This window comes from Pelecanus crispus, chromosome 3 (assembly GCF_030463565.1).
Source record: "Pelecanus crispus isolate bPelCri1 chromosome 3, bPelCri1.pri, whole genome shotgun sequence".
Taxonomy (NCBI): domain Eukaryota; kingdom Metazoa; phylum Chordata; class Aves; order Pelecaniformes; family Pelecanidae; genus Pelecanus; species Pelecanus crispus.
In genome coordinates this window covers 75,954,251-75,972,947 of record NC_134645.1, presented here as the reverse complement: position 1 = coordinate 75,972,947, position 18,697 = coordinate 75,954,251, and the positions used below count along the sequence as shown (strand labels likewise).

Genomic DNA, 18,697 nt, shown 5'->3' with positions numbered 1-18,697 from the left:
TTTCTAATCAAATAATAATCTTCAGTCTCTATAACAACACAGCATTTTAATAATAGAAAGGAGTTGCTGTAGGATGGCATATTGATAGATTATATATTTTTGTGTCCTGCTGTCTAAAGTGGTGCAATTCAGAGCTGTGACTAAAGAGGACCACAGACAAACACGACAACATCAAAGAACATGGTCTGCACCATACACTTGTATCAGTTTTATTATCTTTCCATGGCAAAATAGGAAATATGTTTTCTTTTAGTTTAGTGAGATCTGATAACTTCTGTGATTAAAACAGGAACACTGATTAAAATCAGGACACTCATTAATTTAACATAATGACAGGGTATAGGCAGTACCTTCTGAATAACCAATTAAAAAGAAGGAAAATATCGAAGATGATTCTTAGGGAAATACTGGTAAACAACTGATCTTTATGTACTAAATGAAATTCGAGCTAAGCATAATTTATCTTTGTTATTGTAAAAGCTTTATAGTCAGAAACATGACAATTAGGTATATTTTTTTCTTAATAGCTGAAATAACTAATAACAAACAAAAGAGAGCTAAAAAAAGAAAAAAAAAACACACAAAAAAAAAAAAACCAAGAAAGCCCTATTGCAGATCAGGTAATCCACATCTCTCATCTTTTGTCTGCAGAATATATGTGCATTTTTTTCTTCTACTAGACAGCTTTATCTGAGGAAAAAAGAAAGAGTGAATTTAGTCCTGGAGGAATTAAATGTAAAGCAATACCTGAAAAATAGTTAAGCAACATACACTAGGTTATCTTATTGCTTATATTGTAGCACCCTGATTTATTTCTATCATCTACCCCATTGTTAAATTATAGGTATAAACTAAGCACAATTCAAGAGCTATATAATGTCAATGAACATTACCTACATTTCGTGCTTATATCTATTGATGCTGCAGTATTCCAAATAGCAATTTGTGGATTAGACCTTGGACTACCAGCTGCTGTCAGCATTGTTTGTTTGTGACAGGTTCTGTTCATGCATCCCTTCATGTTAGTGCTTAAAAGACACATCTTCACATACTTGAAAGCATAAGTATGTTTAAATATTTATGGATGAGAGGAGTTTTTTGAATCTTCCTCTGAAAGACTGTTAGTGGGAATTTGCATGTTGAAGTACACATGCTGCACATACAAACAATTTTTAAAACTGGCTATTGAAAACACACTAGAACCCTAATATATATATATATCATATTCACAAGAAAATGTTCTTTCTGTGTGCCTAGCCCAGATTAATTAAGGCAGCCATCATCAGAGCTGCTGTCTCACAATGAACGTGCAGTGTCATGTCCTGTGTGTAAAGGCGGGCAAGGGCTGTATTCCAGATGTTGGGGGTCAGAAATATCCACTGAGTCACTCTGTGTCTCTGAGAGACAGTAGTTAGTGGCTGAAAGGTGACTTCTTCATATGCTTAAATCTATTCTTAAACACTTTGCATAAGTGACCGGAGGTCCTGATTTTGCAAAATCAAATAGTTGTTTCAGTGATGGCTGAGGTTCACTTATTCACCTCTGCGCAGAAAAGAACTGGAAAGATGCTTGCAGACGCTTACTGTCTTACTTAATAAGTGGTCTCGTAAAACACCTCTGTGCTTAGCTGTTGCATAAGGCTTTCTGCTCTGTCTTGGGCACAGTCATCTCTGAGGTGGTATGTATATGTATGGGGAAGAGGGTGCTCAAGTCTTAGGTGCTTGCCTGAGGAAGATGGTGGCAGCCTGTGCAGTATCTCTGATTGGTGCTATTTTACTCACATCCAGCTCTGAGTTAGGTGTAAAGCTGCCTCTTCTCCTCTTCTCCTCTTCTCCAGTGCAAAGTTAATCAAGTTGGTATAACGTACTAGTGACTCCCATAGCACAGTGTGGAAGGGAAGCCAAGTGCACTGAGCGAGGTAAAGGTAGCTCTTACTGGTGGTGGATTTCAGTTGCGTTCTCCAAGACTGGTGCCTGCCCATGTGAGCTTCTCCTCCACCTTGTTTTGACACAAACTATCAGTAAGTTAGAATCACAGAACCATAGAACAGCCCAGCTTGGACACGACCTCAGATCGTCTGGTCCAGCCTTTCATGGGAAAGTGAGCCTAGATGAGATTATCTAGCACCTTGTCCAGCTGCATCTTGAAAACCTCCAGTGATGGGCACTCTGCCACGTCCCTGAGGAGGTGATTGATTGTTTGGCTGTAAAAATTTTTTTTATTATATTGAGATGAAACCTCTCCCAGTGCAACTTGTACCCATTGCCCCTTGTCTTCTTCATGTGGCTTCTTGTGAAGAGAGAGCCTCTATCCTTTGTAGCCCCACTGTAAGTACTGGAAAACTGTGATGAGGTCAGAAAACTGTGTGAGTTAAGCTCACTTGTTCAGTGCTGCACTGGGAGGGAATGGGATAGAGGCATTCACACCTTCAGGGATAGCTATGAGCAAGGTAAGTAGTAACTGCCTCCCTCCTGTTTGATACCACCTTCCCTCCGTCTTCAGCAGAGATGATGGATGCACTGTATGCTAGTGCAGCTAATGAAGAACACACATCCAGCACGTACAGGCGTGATGACATGAGCTGTGGATTGAGAGGGGAGGTGTTGAGCTGTGTCCACATCCTGTGGGTTACACTAAAGAGTGAGCTTCCCTCAGGTGTGCCACGCATTACTGGTACTTGCTAGGACTGCATTGGCAAAGTGCAGAAACCCACAGCACATGAGAAATGTGCAGTGGATGTTATCCATGCAGCAGTGACCATCTGTGCTGGCTAGGTGGGCCCCATCTCTCCTCCCAGTGTCAGGAGAAGGCTGTGTGCCACCTTGCCCACACCATGTGCCAGGATTTAATGCATATGCCCGGTAGTCCTGCCAGCACCCCTCCCTGCCCCAGGAGCTGGCTGCTCCTGGCAGCACGACTTCTGAAGTTGCTACTGTGTATGTTGTCTTTTGTATATGCGTGTTTTTACAGAGAGTGGTTACTGAGCGCTAGCTCCGTTATACACTGTACATGTTGCAGGCTCTTCAGAGGCAGAGCAGATGCCCTATGCAAATGAAGGAGCTTGTTACGGTTCGTTCAGCTGTTGTCCCTTTTCGCGTTCGGTCTGTGAAGGATGGTGTTTCGAGGAGTGCTGGAGGAAGTTTTCGCTGTAAAGAGGCCTGGCCATGCCTATGAGATGATTAGCTCTCATTTTAAATGCAGAACCCACTTTTAGCATGGACTTTTCCCATTTGTAATTTCCCCTGTCTGTTCTGCAGTTCTCTGGCACTGCTTGAGCCTCCCGAGAGCAGTCTGGTTCCCCTGCTGAACCATTTCTCTTCTGAAGGCTTTTGCCGCTCACTCTCTGGGGAATCTTTGGAATGGATGGGTTTCCACTGCATACTCTTCTTTTTCAAACAAAGTTTCAGGGAAATGATCCTTAGTCTAAAAATTGACTTTTATATTTTTGCTGATCCTCCAAATTTAATATTTATTACATAGGTGTCTTACATGTAACGAATAGTTTTCTAAGTGCTGAAATTCTTGAAATCATCCAAAAATCTTTTTCTCTTCAGATAATGCATGGGCAGACAAAGAAGTTAAAAGGAATGTGATCATTATTTGATAATACTTGGTGTGCTTAGTGGTAAATTACACTGAGAGAGGAAGTAGCAGGTGATAGGCCCAAAGGGAAGAAAAACCAAACTGCATCACCTAAAGTCAAGGTAACATCTTGAGTAGTTTTCCAGAACTATGGACACAGTCTCCTCCTTTGGTTGTTCCAGACATTTTCATTAGAAAGAAGATGCAACCATATAGCTCTAGCTCCTGCTGTATCAAATGGCACTGAACAGTAGTGTACCCTGCACAATTTGTTAAATCCCATTGTTAGTCCACAGAATCATGACTCTTAATTATCTGTATCCTTTTAAGAAATGGGATTAAAGTCAAGTTTCTTTGGATGTTTCTTACCTAGGATTTTTTTTTCCTGGTGACATACTGGTAGTTTCTAAAATATATTTTAATTTTAAAATCTCAAGGTCCTCTCACAAACATTTGGTGCATTTCTTTTTTTATCACAGATTCTCTGGGTTTATTGCTGGGTGTCTCTGAAAAAAACAATTAAAGATTGTGTTTCATAACACTTCTTTGAGAAAGCTCCTGCCCAGCGTCTATTGGCAAGAAGATTGATTTTCTTGCACTGCAGGGTGGGTTTGGGGTTTTTCCTTCAGAAGCATATGGGACTGTATTTTCAAGGAGTTAACAGTCCCCACAGGGGGCATTTTTTTCATAAGTATTGCGCATACAGAAACCCATTGATTTATATGGCCAGATTTAGTAAGTCTGGTCAACTTGTGCATTATGAACGTTCCTGCTAATTGGACCTGAAATGACTGAATTAAAGCATATGTCTAGACTGTAGGAAGAGTCTTTGTCCATTAATCACCAGAGGTGAGGACCAGATGGAGTGGTGTGGCTCTCTTTTGGCCCAGGTTTCCTTCCCATGGATTTGAAATATGCATCTGAATCCAAGAGCAAGGCAGTGCTGTTGGGTGTTACCATAGAGCAACAGCTCTCCTGAATTCATGGAATAGTCATGAACAGGATACAGACTTCTCATCTGTCTGATGGATGACATAACCACTTGAATACCCTTTCTGTTTGGTAGAAAGTGTTATTACTAACTAAATAACCCTGCTCCCCTCTGCTGGAATCTATCCTAGCGTTTTATGGCAAAGTGTTAGGAGGTTGATTTGTTGATTTTTCGTCTCTTTCTTGACAGCTCCTAGACTGTTTTGTCATCCCAGTGGTGATACTGCTCTCCTGGTTCTTCCTCCTGGTACGATACAAGGCAGTACATTTCATTGGGATTGTGGTCTGCATTCTGGGCATGGGATGCATGGCAGGAGCAGATGTCCTCGTTGGGAGACAGCAAGGAGCAGGTGAGTAAGGATGGATGACCTTGGTTGTATGACCAATTTCTGCTCAGAGAAGCTGTTGTCAGGTTGGGACAAAAAAAAAAGGGAAAATCATCAAGAAACCCTGTGCCTTCATGGGTTGAAAGCACTGCATGATTCAAAGTTGCTTCTTTGTTAGAAGGGACAGAGAACAAAGATGGCTCAACACTTAGAAGTCAACACTGCTACAAACAGACTTGGTGGGTCCTGTGTCTGCAACTCAGATCACCCTCTGTGCAGGCCAGGGGGACAAGCTAAATACAGTTTCCTTCTGTTTTGGTTTAGTTGTTTGGCTGCAAACCTCAGTTGCTTCCTTTCCAAACTGGCTACATCTTTGAATCATAAACACCTCTCACATCCACTATGTACTCTTACTTCTCCTCAACTTTGCTCTTTTTTTGTATGGAGGTGGGGTCACTGGGTAGATGCTAAAAGACACTGAAACCACATATTAACTGTACCAGTTGGGTTATGCGCACAGTCTTAGAGTAAAGGTTTGGGATTTGCCTGTATCATTGTTGAAAAGAACCTTCTTGTATGTAAAATGTTCTTTTTTATGTGCGGCATCATACGAATAATGTGTGCATAGCTATTAATGCAGACTAGACAGAGCTAGGTTTCATCGATCAGCTTCCTCTGTCACATTGATTTCTCTACTGCCAACCCAAATGATGTGGGAAGGCAGGAAATCCTTTTCAAAGATTGTCAATTAGGCACAGTTTTCATTCTTAATTAAAAGCACTGAATTGTGAGCTAAGCATAATACTCTGGGATTTAAAATTCTTGACTCAGCTTTGTGAATACAAATGCAAGTGCTGTAAGAACTGCATTTGCCAGGATGCTACTAAATAAAACAAGGGAGTTTGTGACAGTACTCACCATATCTCCCTGCCCCCTTTTAGTCCTTTAGCCTAAAAGAAGATTTTTAGTTCATTGGTCTCCTCCAGAAATAGCCCTGCCCCATCTAAAAAGGAAAGAAAATACTCTGCACTATGAAATCAGCCAGCCAAAGCTGCATGAGGAACAACTGATTTCAGAGGGATTAGGATTTCAGCCCTGGGTTCCAGAGGAAACATCCTGTGTCCCAGTAGTCTAGAGAGTAACATGCTAGGGCAGGTGAGTTGTGGATCAGCAGGAACGTGTGCAGCAATGGACCTCAGTGGACAAGGAACAGGTTGAAGAACACTGACACTTTGCCATCCAACTGCAATAATTAGATATTATTTGCCATATTTATTACTAAAACACAGGTATATCTGTTAGGTAAATTTGTTAACATGTATTATTGCCTTTTAATTTGAACCTACACATGAAAAACTGCATCCATGCTTATTGCTACGCAGAGAGACTGCAGCTTTTTTTTTTAAGTGGCAAAATGATGTTATTAATGATGTTGTCTTTAACAGAGTAAAATAGATCAGCTAGTTTAATTTATCTGAAACGGTAAGACTATACATTAAAAATCTACAAATAAAAAGAAGTATTGGCAGCAAAAGAAAAAAAATTCTTGAAACTCTTCATTAAGGGGTTCCACACCATTTATAGGATATTTCCTAGGACTGAGCAAACAAAAGAAAGGAATACACCAAAAGCAGTGATGCTGTATTAGTCCTCAGTAAACTCCTCTGTTTATCCTATATTTTAGGGGACGAGATCTGTTGACACCTGTGTGCCCCTGTTGACCGTACTATTTACTGTATTAGAAGTGCCATAAGGCTCTGGTAGGCACCTACTGCATACAGCAATCTAGCCTGCCAACTCTTACAGTAGGTGAAAATGAATTTAAAATGCATCACTAAGAGATTAACAGGTATTTTCCAAACTGTCTGCAGGAATTAGTTATAATGTGCAGGCATGCTCTCAACTTTCAATAAATATACGGTAGTTTACCTTTTCTCCCTGTATCCTGACTGATGTTTTGCACATTTCTCAATGGGAAAAGCAATTACTCCTAAGTACTTTGTGCTCTATCACCTTACATATCAAGTGTACCTTAAAATAACATTTTTCTGAATTAATACCCCTGAGGTACCTTGGTACTTGTGCTCCTGTAATACACAGAGGTCTAAGACACAGAGGTCTAAGTGATTCACCCAGATTTTTCACAGCACTTCACAGCTTTAGCTTACCACAGTCTCTGAAAACCAGTCACTTCAGTCCTGTTAATAAGTATATAACAGTATGTTTAGTCTAAGATGGGACACATTGAGAATGATTTGTAGATATTATGATCATCAGTAATTAAAACCAAAAGCAAAGAGAAACACCACTTAATGCTGGGGGGGTTGAGGTAAAAATGTGACAAAGTGGCCTAGTGAGAGTGTGAAAAGCAATCACGTCAGACCATAATTCATATTTAAATGATTTATGTTACGCTATAGTGCTATAACTAGTCCCCAAAACATTAACTTCTCTCTGGACTGTATGAATTCTGCTTCCAGAGAACATAAAATATGCTAACAATGATTAATGCAAAGTGTGTTTTGCCAAGCTATGCCTTGTGTTTCTTCAGAAGAATGACCTACACCATTAAATTGGTCAAGTACAACTGTATTAACCTAAAAGTCTTTAGAATACCTCTGCTCGGTTGATACATATTTCCTTAGCAATAAACCAGTAGATGCACATGGATTTTACATCCATGAAAATATGTCTATTAGGATACGTCAGTCTTGGGGGTAAGTTCCAAAGTCAGCCTCTTGAGGAAGCAAAGAAAAGGCATTTGACAACCAGGATGCTAGAAATTATTAGGAAAGAAACCAAAAATATAGTATAAAACATTTTTATGCCAGTATGTAAAGTTTTGATGCACTGGCCTCTTGAGTACCATGTATTACTCAGGTCACTGCATCTCAAAAAGAAATGACCAGAAAATAAGCTTGTAGAAGCAATGGAGAAAGGTGAGAAAGCTGTTCAAGGGCATAAAATGACTTCAGGATGAAGAGATTGTAGGCAGACTGGGACTTTTCATCTCCCAGAAAAGGCAGGAAAGAGACAGAATATGGTAAAGGTACATGAAGTCTTCAGTGGTATGGACAGGGACAATACAGAGTGATTCTTAAGTATTTCTCACAATCAGAAAATTATAGGATGCCCAATATAATTTTGAGGTATCAGCCTTAAAAGATAAAAACACAAAGCACTTTTTAACAGTGTATGCTTAAACTGGATAAGTTATTGCCACAGGGTGTTGTAGAGGCCAAAACTATATGGACTTTACACAAATTGATGAAGAATCCCTCAGGATTTATTATGTTTGATGGTCTAATGTAACTTCCATCTCAGAAAATCCTTAATCTGCTGAGAACTGGCTAGTAAAAATCCCCCTGTGCTTCCCTATTTCTTCATGCTTTCCTCAGCCACCCTGTGCTGCCCAGGGCCAGAGGAGGGTCCTGGGCTAGGCAGACCCATGCTCTGACCAGATCTTGGCTTCCTCTTTGGGGAGAGCCCTGAAGGTTGAGGCTCACACACTCCAAGCATGAGCGTGCTTTGGGGAGAGTCATCGCGGTGTGGTGCTTGGGGCTGTCCCATCTCTATGAAAGTGCTCAGCCTCTGAGCCATCTTCGTTTCGCAGATGCAAAAGGATGATATTTTTGTCTCAGCAGTTCAGCTCTAAGGTCAAAAGCTTTTTCAACAGTACTTCCCCAAAGTGTCAGTGAGTAGCTGTAATAAACACCAAATGAGCAAGCTCAGTGAGGAATGATTGGAGCCACTGTGGAACATCAAATGCATCAGGGGTATGAAGAGGTTTTGTAAAGTGCTGATGTTTGTTTTAAATTAAGGGCATCTTCCGTGGCTGATTGCAAAAGAAGGCTGAAAGGAAAATAAGTACCAAATCTTAAAAAGATAAATGGTCAAATATAAACATGCTGTCAGTCAAAGTAAATGCAAAACAGAAAGTCAGTGAGACACTGGATGAGCACATGAAAGAGAAATCTAGTAATGTTTGCTAAATACACAGAAGCCACGTCTCCTCTGAGCTGAAAAATGTTGGAGACTAAGAGAGTACTACTGGGAGTATTTTAAACATTTGCCCAGTTCCTATTCATCCGTAAACAACTTACACTTTTCTGGTGCTTATAGCCAGCGTTGGAGACAGGATATTGGATAAATGAACCCTTGGTCGGTCCTCTTATGACCGTTCTTATTTTCATAAATTTCTTCTCAGTAGAAATTTCAGAACTGCAGCTGGAATGCAAACTGAAGGCTTAAAAGAACTCCATAAAGAAAAATGTTGAAAAGATCATTTTGAACCAATCAGAATGTTTGGCTTCCATTTTTATTTACTGCAGCATGTATTTTACAAATCAATAATAATGAAACTTAAAAGGCAGGATCTCAAAAAATAAATCAACAGGTATTTTAAAAGAAAACAAGGTTTCTTTCAAAAAAATTACATTCTAGTACTTCAGTGTTTCTACTGAACCTTTTCAAAGGCAATTCCATTATGTCCAGCCTTTCAGCATATGGTTCTGCAGCAATGCCTGATAGCTTTGTGAAGCTGTAGCTCTTGTAGGAATCATTTAACAAGCCATATGTGCAGAGGGAATCATGTGCATCAGTTTGCAAAGCCCAGGCCTCAGTTTTCAAGCTGGAACTTGATCTTCATCAAATGTCCCTGCAGCCCTCCCCACCTCCCAATAGTAAAAGCCTCCAAGACTTAAAAACATTTCAAACAGTCTTTGCTAATACAATGTTTTAGTAATTATATATACCTGGAGGTACTGAAAATACATTTTTGTGTTCATTGCATGCATTAGGTACTGCTATGTTAATTGAACCTCTTTTAAAAATCTGTCATTATCATCACCCTGTCTACACCCCATCCTTCCTCCTCTCTTTCTTGTCAAACAGCTGTATGTGAGAATGAGGTCAATATTGGGGTTGTAATGATTTCTTCACTCATTTCACAGGTACACAGAATTTTTCAGCTGGTTTCACATCTAAATACTGGACATGCTTTAGACTGGTTAGATTTCAAGATGAGATGCAAACTGCTCTATATAGCTGAGTCACATTCTGTCTGCAAAAAAAATAATAATAATAAAATAAAAAGGATTAGTCACTGAAGAGTGCCGTTTGGTTTCTGTATTTTTTTACAGATTTTTCAGATTCTTTCAGATTCTTTTATCCGCAGCAAGGATAATGCTCTCCCTTCACCTCTGCTACATTTTGCTGGGGTATTGAACGAAAACTGTTAAAATGACAGAACATTTGCGTTCAGCTTATTAACCCAGATATGGGCTACTTAGTGACTGAGGATTGAAATCTATAGGGAAGAACTTGCAACGGTTCTAGAGAAAAGATGGTTGTTTTGAGACATTCTGATTTCTACCCTGTTTATTCCTAGGTGAAAATAAACTGATAGGGGATCTCTTAGTACTGGGTGGAGCAACGCTATACGGCATCTCAAACGTTTGTGAGGAGTATATCGTCCGAAATCTGAGTCGAGTGGAATTCCTGGGCATGATCGGACTCTTTGGCTCCTTCTTCAGTGGAATTCAGCTGTAAGTGAGCAGGTTTGAGCTGCATGGTCATTCAAATAAGTGCAGTTGTGGCCTCCGTTGAGGTAGCCTATCTTCAAAGGTAGACATTTCCTGTGGAGGGTAGGTGTCCTCTAATTCTGGAATTTGCATTGGTTTTCATATTTCAGATTGGTGGACTTGAGTCATAACACAAATTTATACCTAAGTATTCTAATTCAAGGGGCCTACAGGAAAGATGGGGAGGGACTCTTCATCAGGGTGTGTAGTGATAGGATGAGGGGTAATGGTTTTAAACTGAAAGAGGGTAGATTTAGATTAGATGTTAAGAAGAAATTCTTTACTTTGTGGGTGGTGAGACACTGGAACAAGTTGCTCAGAGAAGTTGTGGATGCCTCCGCCCTGGAAGTCTTCGAGGCCAGGTTGGATGGGGCTTTGAGAAGTGATCTAGTGGAATGTATCTCTGCCCATGGCAGAGGGATGGAACTAGTGATCTTTAAGGTCCCTTCCAACCCAAACCATTCTATGATTCTATGACTGGTGTCCTTGAATAGTCACATGGGGAGGGAGGAGTAGAAGACACATTTTACCACATTGTTGCTTGAAGACAAGTGGGTACTTCATATGTTGATCTGATCCATGAATAACAAAACCTACAACTCTCTCTGGTTCTGTTTCATACTTTTATAAAGTCACTTAGATTTCTAAACAGGTAGAAAACATGTGCAGTCAGAAGGTATTTTACTGATTGGCTTTTTCTGTGTAACTGCATTATGATAAATAATTAAAAAAACTTTAAGAAACTGGAATTTTCACTCCAAAAATATTTAGTACTCAGGAGATTGTCACATGGATTTCAGGAACTACTGAGTCCTGTCCATACCCATGTGTACCTATTGAGCACCTCACCTGCAAGCCTAAGAGTTGGAAGGTAGCTTCCAGTGTTATAATACTGTGATGAAAGTGTAGCAAAAGTCACCATGGAAGATTGCCACATTTTATGCAGATCTGTGACTGGTGTTTGTCACACAGAAAAATTTTTGATTATTAGTCAAAACCAGGTTGCTTCCCTGCACATCTGAGCTACTTAGCTTCTAAGAACAGAGACTGATCAAAACAATGACCCATCAATTCCCACTAAGTTCTATTTCTTTAGCCAAAAAGCTTATTATGTTTATGTGGGATCTGAACACGACTTAAAATTATTTATATTAAGTGGCTGCTACACAAGCAGTTCCTTTTTTAAAAATACAGAATTCAAGAGCATGTAAATGGTCCTAGTATCATTGGCTAAAGCATTTTTGTTACCTACAGCGTTCGTGGTAGGTAGGTACTAACTGACTCTGAGGGCATCAAAGCAGTGCCCTTGTCTTGCTCTGGGTGCGTAAACTGTCATGTACATGTCTTGCATTCCTGAATTTAATTATAGTGCCATTATCCACTCTTGACCCAAGCAGTTAGTCACAATTCAGGGTCTGTGAGTTATTTTGCTGGGGAGAAGAAGCTGGTGCTGGAACAAGGCATCTTTGTATACAGAGAACATGGTTGGAAGGAAGCAATAAGAAATAATTTATTTGCTGAAAGCCCTAAGGATTTTCTAGTCAACCTTTGGCCCAAAAGTTCTCACCAGCAGGTTTTTCTCCACTGGCCTCCGCAGATTTTTGCTGCTAGTGCTTTTGTGGCACTTTGTGGAGCCTCAACCACACTTAGCTCATATATGTACTTTTTTAACAAGGTGGCAAAAGCTTGCATATCGGGAGAGGCCAATAATGTTTCTGCTACTTGGTTCCATTAAGCCATTCAGCATTTTCTTATGTTTACCTGTAATGAAGAGCCGATATCACATAGTTATGAGTTCACAGGGGTTTAATCTAACTAAATATACCAATTGTTTCGAAGAGGAGCCAGCTCCCTGTGTTACAATTGCAGACTCTTTGAAACACTACCGTCCATTTTGGTGCAATATAGGACCTTTAGGTCCTATAAACTGAAGTAATCTGGGGAAGGAATGTCTCAAAAATAGGGCCATTTCCCAGCATGCTAGACATAGTGCTGGTCAAGCTTTGTTTGGCATCCACAAAGTGACTGAGGATGGGGAACAGTGCTAATACCACTGGAGGTTTAAGTCTCATGTTCCTAAGATTTACAGGGACTAGTACAATTTTGAAGAAGAAAAAAATATCAAAAAAGTGTGTAGGACTATGCTGAATGTAGGAAAGACAAAACAGTACCCAGAAGTGAATGTCCCCTTTATTGACATGCACTGATCTCAAAATAATATAGTAGCAAAAAGCTGTGCTATTTGCCTTTTATTGCATGTGTAAGTGCAAATATCTACATAAGTGTGGGTGACTCATGTTCATTCATGCTTCAGCTCTAGTATAGGGCTGTGTCTCCAAGAGGACTTTCAAGAAGTCGGCTGTTGTTTTCTAGAACAGTTTAGCAAGAGTGCTTAATGTTAGACTGTAATGTAAAATAAACCCAGAATAATGCCTATTGGAAAGCAAGCGAAGGGCTAAGGTTTCAGGGCAAACAATGAAGTAAAGGAAAGAGTTGGCTAACTGCCTGGGCATGGTGGAAAAAGAAGTTTAGTGGGTTGAATGTGATTAAAGCAGGGAGGAACTGTATATCAAAACAAGAGAAGACATTAGTTTACAAGAGTTGTGGATATAGCAACTATCCAGCAAATGGAGATAATGCTGTCTGATGGAATCACATAATCATAGAATAACCTACTTTGTAATGGACCCCAAAGGCCATCTGGTTCAAGCCCTTACTCAAAGCTAACTTTAAAGTTATGTCAGGTTGCTCAGGAACTTGTACAGTTAACTTCTTAGTACCTCCAAGAATTGAAATGCCAGTTTTGCTGGGCAACCTGTTGAAGTGCTTGACCAATATTTTTTTCCTCATATCTAATCAGAGTTTCCCACGTTACAACTTGTGTCCGTTGTCATTCATCCCTTTGTTGTGCACCTCCAAGAAAAGTCTGACTGTTTTTTCTGCAACTTACCCATTAGGTAGTTAAGACATCAAATCTATTGTCCCATCCTCCTTGACCCCAGCTTAGCCTTCTCTTCTTCGCACTGAACAAACCCTACTGCTTCAGCATCTCCTCTTACATCATGTGCTCCAGTCGCCTGACCATTGTGACAGAGCTCCACTATACTCCCTCCAGTTTGTCGATGTCTGTCTTATTCTGGGCAGCCAAAAATAGGATACAGTACTCCAGCTGCTGACTCACAAATCATGTCCTTCAACTTGCTGGCTAGGCTCTTACTAACACAGCCCAGGATGCTGTTGGCCTTCTCTGCTCCAAAGACACATTGCTGACTCATATTCAGGTTGATGTCCACTAGGACTCCAAGGTTTATTTCCAAAAAGCAGCTCTCAATTCAGTCAGTTCCCAGCCTGTACTATTGCATAGAGTTATTCCACCCCAGGTGCAGGAGTTCATATTTACTTTTCTTGAACTTCACAAGGTTTCTCTTGGCCCTTTTCTTCAGACTACATTGTGGGTAGTTCACCCATCCAGTCTATACCTCTTCAATCTCTAAAGATCTTTCAAGAAATCACGTCGGAAGCTTTGCTAAAGTCAAGGTAGGTTACACCTAATCCTCTCATCCATGCCCTCTTCTTCATTTACTGAGCTAGTCATCTCATCGTGGAAGGCAGTCAGTTTGGTCAGGTATGGTTTGCTCTTGATAAGTCTGTGCTGGCTGTTTCCAGTCATCCCTTCTTCATTTCCTGCAAATGTCTTCTGGGAAGATTTGCTCCATAATCTTCCCAAAGGTTAGCATAAGGCTGGCCAAGCTGTAGTGTTTTCTCTTTTTGAAACTGGATGTTGCATTTGTCTCTTTTCAGTCATCAGGGACCTCCTTCAGTCACCACAACCTTTCAAAGATTGTTGTGGTTCAGTTCTTCAGTGAATCTGACATCACTAAATGGCAACTTCTGGCAAAGTTGCTCTTACCCCTCTTTGTTTCACAGATCATAATGAATCACGGACCATGCATATCGTTTTATACTTCTTTTGTATCAGGCAATAGTATGAAAGCAATGTTTCTACATTTAAGTTATATCAAAATTTGTCAGAACAAGAGACGTTGCAGTTTGTTTTCATGGTATTCTTCAGGAATTGCTGATAAAAGAAACATATGCCTTATGCATGCAAAGACACTTATAATTTAGTTATTTTGCAGACAAAATGATCTTATTATTCTGTACACAGTATTAGATTTTCCACACATCAGCAGCAAGCATATTAAAATTTCCAGGACGCAACTCCCTAGAACAGATTAATCAACCTGGACAAGCTAGAGAGGTGGGCCTGTGTGAACCTCATGAGGTTCAACAAGGTCAAGTGCAAGGTCCTGCACCTGGGACGGGGCAACCCCCAATATCAATACAGGCTGGGGGATGAAGGGGTTGAGAGCAGCCCTACGGAGAAGGACTTGGGGGTACTGGTGGAGGAAAAGCTGGACATGAGCCAGCAATGTGCGCTTGCAGCCCAGAAAGCCAACTGTATCCTGGGCTGCATCAAAAGAAGCGTGGCCAGCAGGTCGAGGGAGGTGATTCTGCCTCTCTACTCTGCTCTGGTGAGACCCCACCTGGAGTACTGCGTCCAGCTCTGGGGCCCTCAGCACAAGAAGGAGATGGACCTGCTGGAGCGCGTCCAGAAGAGGGCCACCAAAATGATCTGAGGGCTGGAGCACCTCTCCTGTGAGGCCAGGCTGAGAAAGTTGGGGTTGTTCAGCCTAGAGAAGAGAAGACTACGAGGAGACCTTATTGCAGCCTTCCAGTACTTAAAGGGGGCCTACAGGAAGGATGGGAAGAATCTTTTTAGCAAGGCCTGTTGCGACAGGACAAGGAATAAAGGGTTTAAACTAGAGAAGAATAGATTTAGACTAGACATAAGAAAGAAATTTTTACAATGAGGGTGGTCAAGCACTGGAACAGGTTGCCCAGAGGGGTAGTGGAGGCCCCATCCCTGGCAACATTCAAGGTCAGGTTGGATGGGGCTCTGAGCAACCTGATGTGGTTAAAGCTGTCCCTGCTCACTGCAGGGGGGTTGGGCTAGATGACTTCTAAAGGTCCCTTCCAACCCAAAGCATTCTATGATTCTGTGATTCTGTGATTAATCTGGAAGGCACTGAGCTCCTGCAGTTTTACTATTAGACTTCTATACACCACCTTTTGTATTAGAATCATAGAATCATAGAATCATAGAATCATCTAGGTTGGAAAAGACCTTTAAGATCATCCAGTCCAACCATTAACCTACACTACCAAGCCCACTCTAGACTAATCAAGGGTAGACCAGACTAAACCATATCCCGAAGTGCCACATCTACCCGTTTTTTAAACGCCTCCAGGGATGGGGACTCCACCACCTCTCTGGGCAGCCTGTTCCAATGCCTGACCACCCTTTCCGTAAAGAAATTTTTCCTAATTTCCAGTCGAAACCTCCCCTGGCGCAGCTTAAGCCCATTTCCTCTTGTCCTATCGCTAGCTACTTGGGAGAAGAGACCAACACCCACCTCACTACAACCTCCTTTCAGGTAGTTGTAGAGAGCGATAAGGTCTCCCCTCAGCCTCCTCTTTTCCAGGCTAAACAACCCCAGTTCCCTCAGCCGCTCCTCATAAGACTTGTTCTCCAGACCCTTCACCAGCTTCGTTGCCCTTCTCTGAACACGCTCCAGCACCTCAATGTCTTTCTTGTAGTGAGGGGCCCAAAACTGGACACAGTATTCCAGGTGCGGCCTCACCAGCGCCGAGTACAGGGGGACAATCACCTCCCTGCTCCTGCTGGCCACACTATTCCTGGTACAAGCCAGGATGCTGTTGGCCTTCTTGGCCACCTGGGCACACTGCTGGCTCATGTTCAGCCGGCTATCTACTAACACCCCCAGGTCCTTTTCGGCCAGGCAGCTTTCCAGCCACTCCTCCCCAAGCCTGTAGCGTTGCATGGGGTTGTTGTGACCGAAGTGCAGGACCCGGCACTTGGCCTTGTTGAACCTCATACAGTTGGCCACGGCCCATCGATCCAGTCTGTCCAGGTCCCTCTGCAGGGCCATCCTACCCTCGAGCAGATCGACACTCCCACCCAATTTGGTGTCGTCTGCAAACTTACTGAGGGTGCACTCGATCCCCTCATCCAGATCATTGATAAAGATATTGAACAAGACTGGCCCTAAAACAGAGCCCTGGGGAACACCGCTCGTGACCGGCCGCCAACTGGACTTAACACCATTTATCACTACTCTCTGGGCTCGGCCACCCAACCAGTTCTTTACCCAGCGAAGAGTATGCCTGTCTAAGCCGTGAGCTGCCAGCTTCCCGAGGAGGATATTATGCGAGACGGTGTCAAAAGCTTTGCTAAAGTCGAGGTAGATGACATCCACAGCCTTTCCATCATCTACCAGGCGGGTCACCAGGTCATAGAAGGAGATCAGGTTGGTCAAGCAGGACCTGCCTTTTGTGAACCCATGCTGGCTGGGCCTGATCCCCTGGTTGACCTGTACTTGCCTGTGGAGTTCGCTCAAGATGAACCTCTCCATAATCTTCCCCGGCACCGAGGTCAGACTGACAGGCCTGTAGTTCCCCGGGTCCTCCTTCCGGCCCTTCTTGTAGATGGGCGTCACATTGGCAAGCCTCCAGTCATCAGGGACCTCCCCTGTTAACCAGGACTGTTGATAGATGATGGAAAGTGGCTTGGCAAGCTCCTCTGCCAGCTCCCTCAGTACTCTCGGGTGGATCCCATCCGGCCCCATAGACTTGTGAGCGTCCAGGTGGCATAGCAGGTCATTAACTGCTTCCTCCTGGACTATGAGGGCTCCATTCTGGTCCCTATCCCTATCCTCTTGCTCAAGGGCCTGAGTACCCTGGGGATGACCGGTCTGGCTGTTGAACACAGAGGCAAAGAAGGCGTTAAGTACTTCAGCCTTTTCCTTGTCCTCGGTGACAATGTTCCCCCCCACATCGAGCAAAGAATGGAGATCCTCCTTGGCTCTCCTTTTATTGCTGATGTACTTATAAAAGCATTTTTTATTGTCTTTTACAGCACTGGCCAGATTGAGTTCTAGCTGGGCTTTTGCCTTTCTAATTTCCTCCCTGCAGGACCTAACAAGATCCCTGTACTCCTCCTGAGCTGCCCGCCCCTTCTGCCAAAGGCGGTAGACTCTCCTTTTTTCCCTGAGTCCCCGCAAAAGCTCCCTATTCAGCCAGGCCGGTCGATTTCCCCTCCGGTTGGTCTTACGACACACGGGGACAGCCCGCTCCTGCGCCCTTAAGACTTCCTTCTTGAAGAGGGCCCAGCCTTCCTGGACCCCTTTGCCCTTCAGGACCGCCTCCCAAGGGACTTTCCCAACCAGGGTCCTGAAGAGGGCAAAGTCTGCCCTCCGGAAGTCCATGGTAATAGTTTTGGTGCCCCTCCGCTTAGCATCACCCAAAATTGAGAACTTTATCATGTCGTGGTCGCTAAGCCCGAGACGGCCTCCGACCTCGACATTTCCCACAAGCCCTTCTCTGTTGGTAAACAGCAGGTCAAGCGGGGCACCTCCCCTGGTAGGCTCGCTTACCAGCTGCATTAGAAAGTTATCCCCCACATGCTCTAGGAACTTCCAAGACTGCTGCCTCTCTGCTGTGTTGTATTTCCAGCAGATGTCTGGCAAGTTGAAGTCCCCCACGAGAACAAGGGCTAGCGATTGCGACACTTCTGCCAGCCGCTTATAGAATGCCTCATCTACCTCCACCTCCTGGTTGGGTGGTCTATAGCAGACTCCCAACAGGACATCCGCCTTTCCAGCCTTCCCCCTCATCCTTACCCATAAGCATTCCACCTTGTCATCACCACTGTCAAGCTCTATGCAATCGAAACACTCCCTAACATACAGAGCCACCCCACCGCCTTTCCTACCCTGCCTATCCCTTCTGAAGAGCTTATAGCCCTCCAGTGCAGCACTCCAGTCATGAGAGTCGTCCCACCACGTTTCCGTGATGGCGACTATGTCATAGCCATCCTGCTGCACAAGGGCCTCCAGCTCCTCCTGTTTGTTGCCCATGCTACGTGCATTGCTGTACATGCACTTAAGCTGGGCTGTCGATTTTGCCCCCAATGTTGCCATGCCGCCCCTGGGCTCCTTACTAGCGGGCCTGTTTATATCCCCTTCCCCCTTCAAACCTAGTTTAAAGCCCTCTCAATGAGTCCCGCCAACTCTTGGGCGAGAATCCTTTTCCCCCTTGGAGACAGCCGATCTCCATCAGCCGCCAGCAGGCCCG

At 43.0% G+C, this 18,697-nt stretch overlaps 1 protein-coding gene across 1 annotated transcript in view; it reads left to right on the top strand.

Moving 5' to 3' along the window:
* Positions 1–18,697, top strand: part of SLC35F1 (solute carrier family 35 member F1) — a 258,471-nt gene that overhangs the window by 212,733 nt on the left and 27,041 nt on the right. Inside the window, exons 4-5 of the mRNA XM_075708029.1 lie at positions 4,763–4,922; positions 10,288–10,444. Of these exons, the coding sequence (XP_075564144.1) occupies positions 4,763–4,922; positions 10,288–10,444 (317 nt within the window). The remainder of the gene's footprint in view (positions 1–4,762; positions 4,923–10,287; positions 10,445–18,697) is intronic.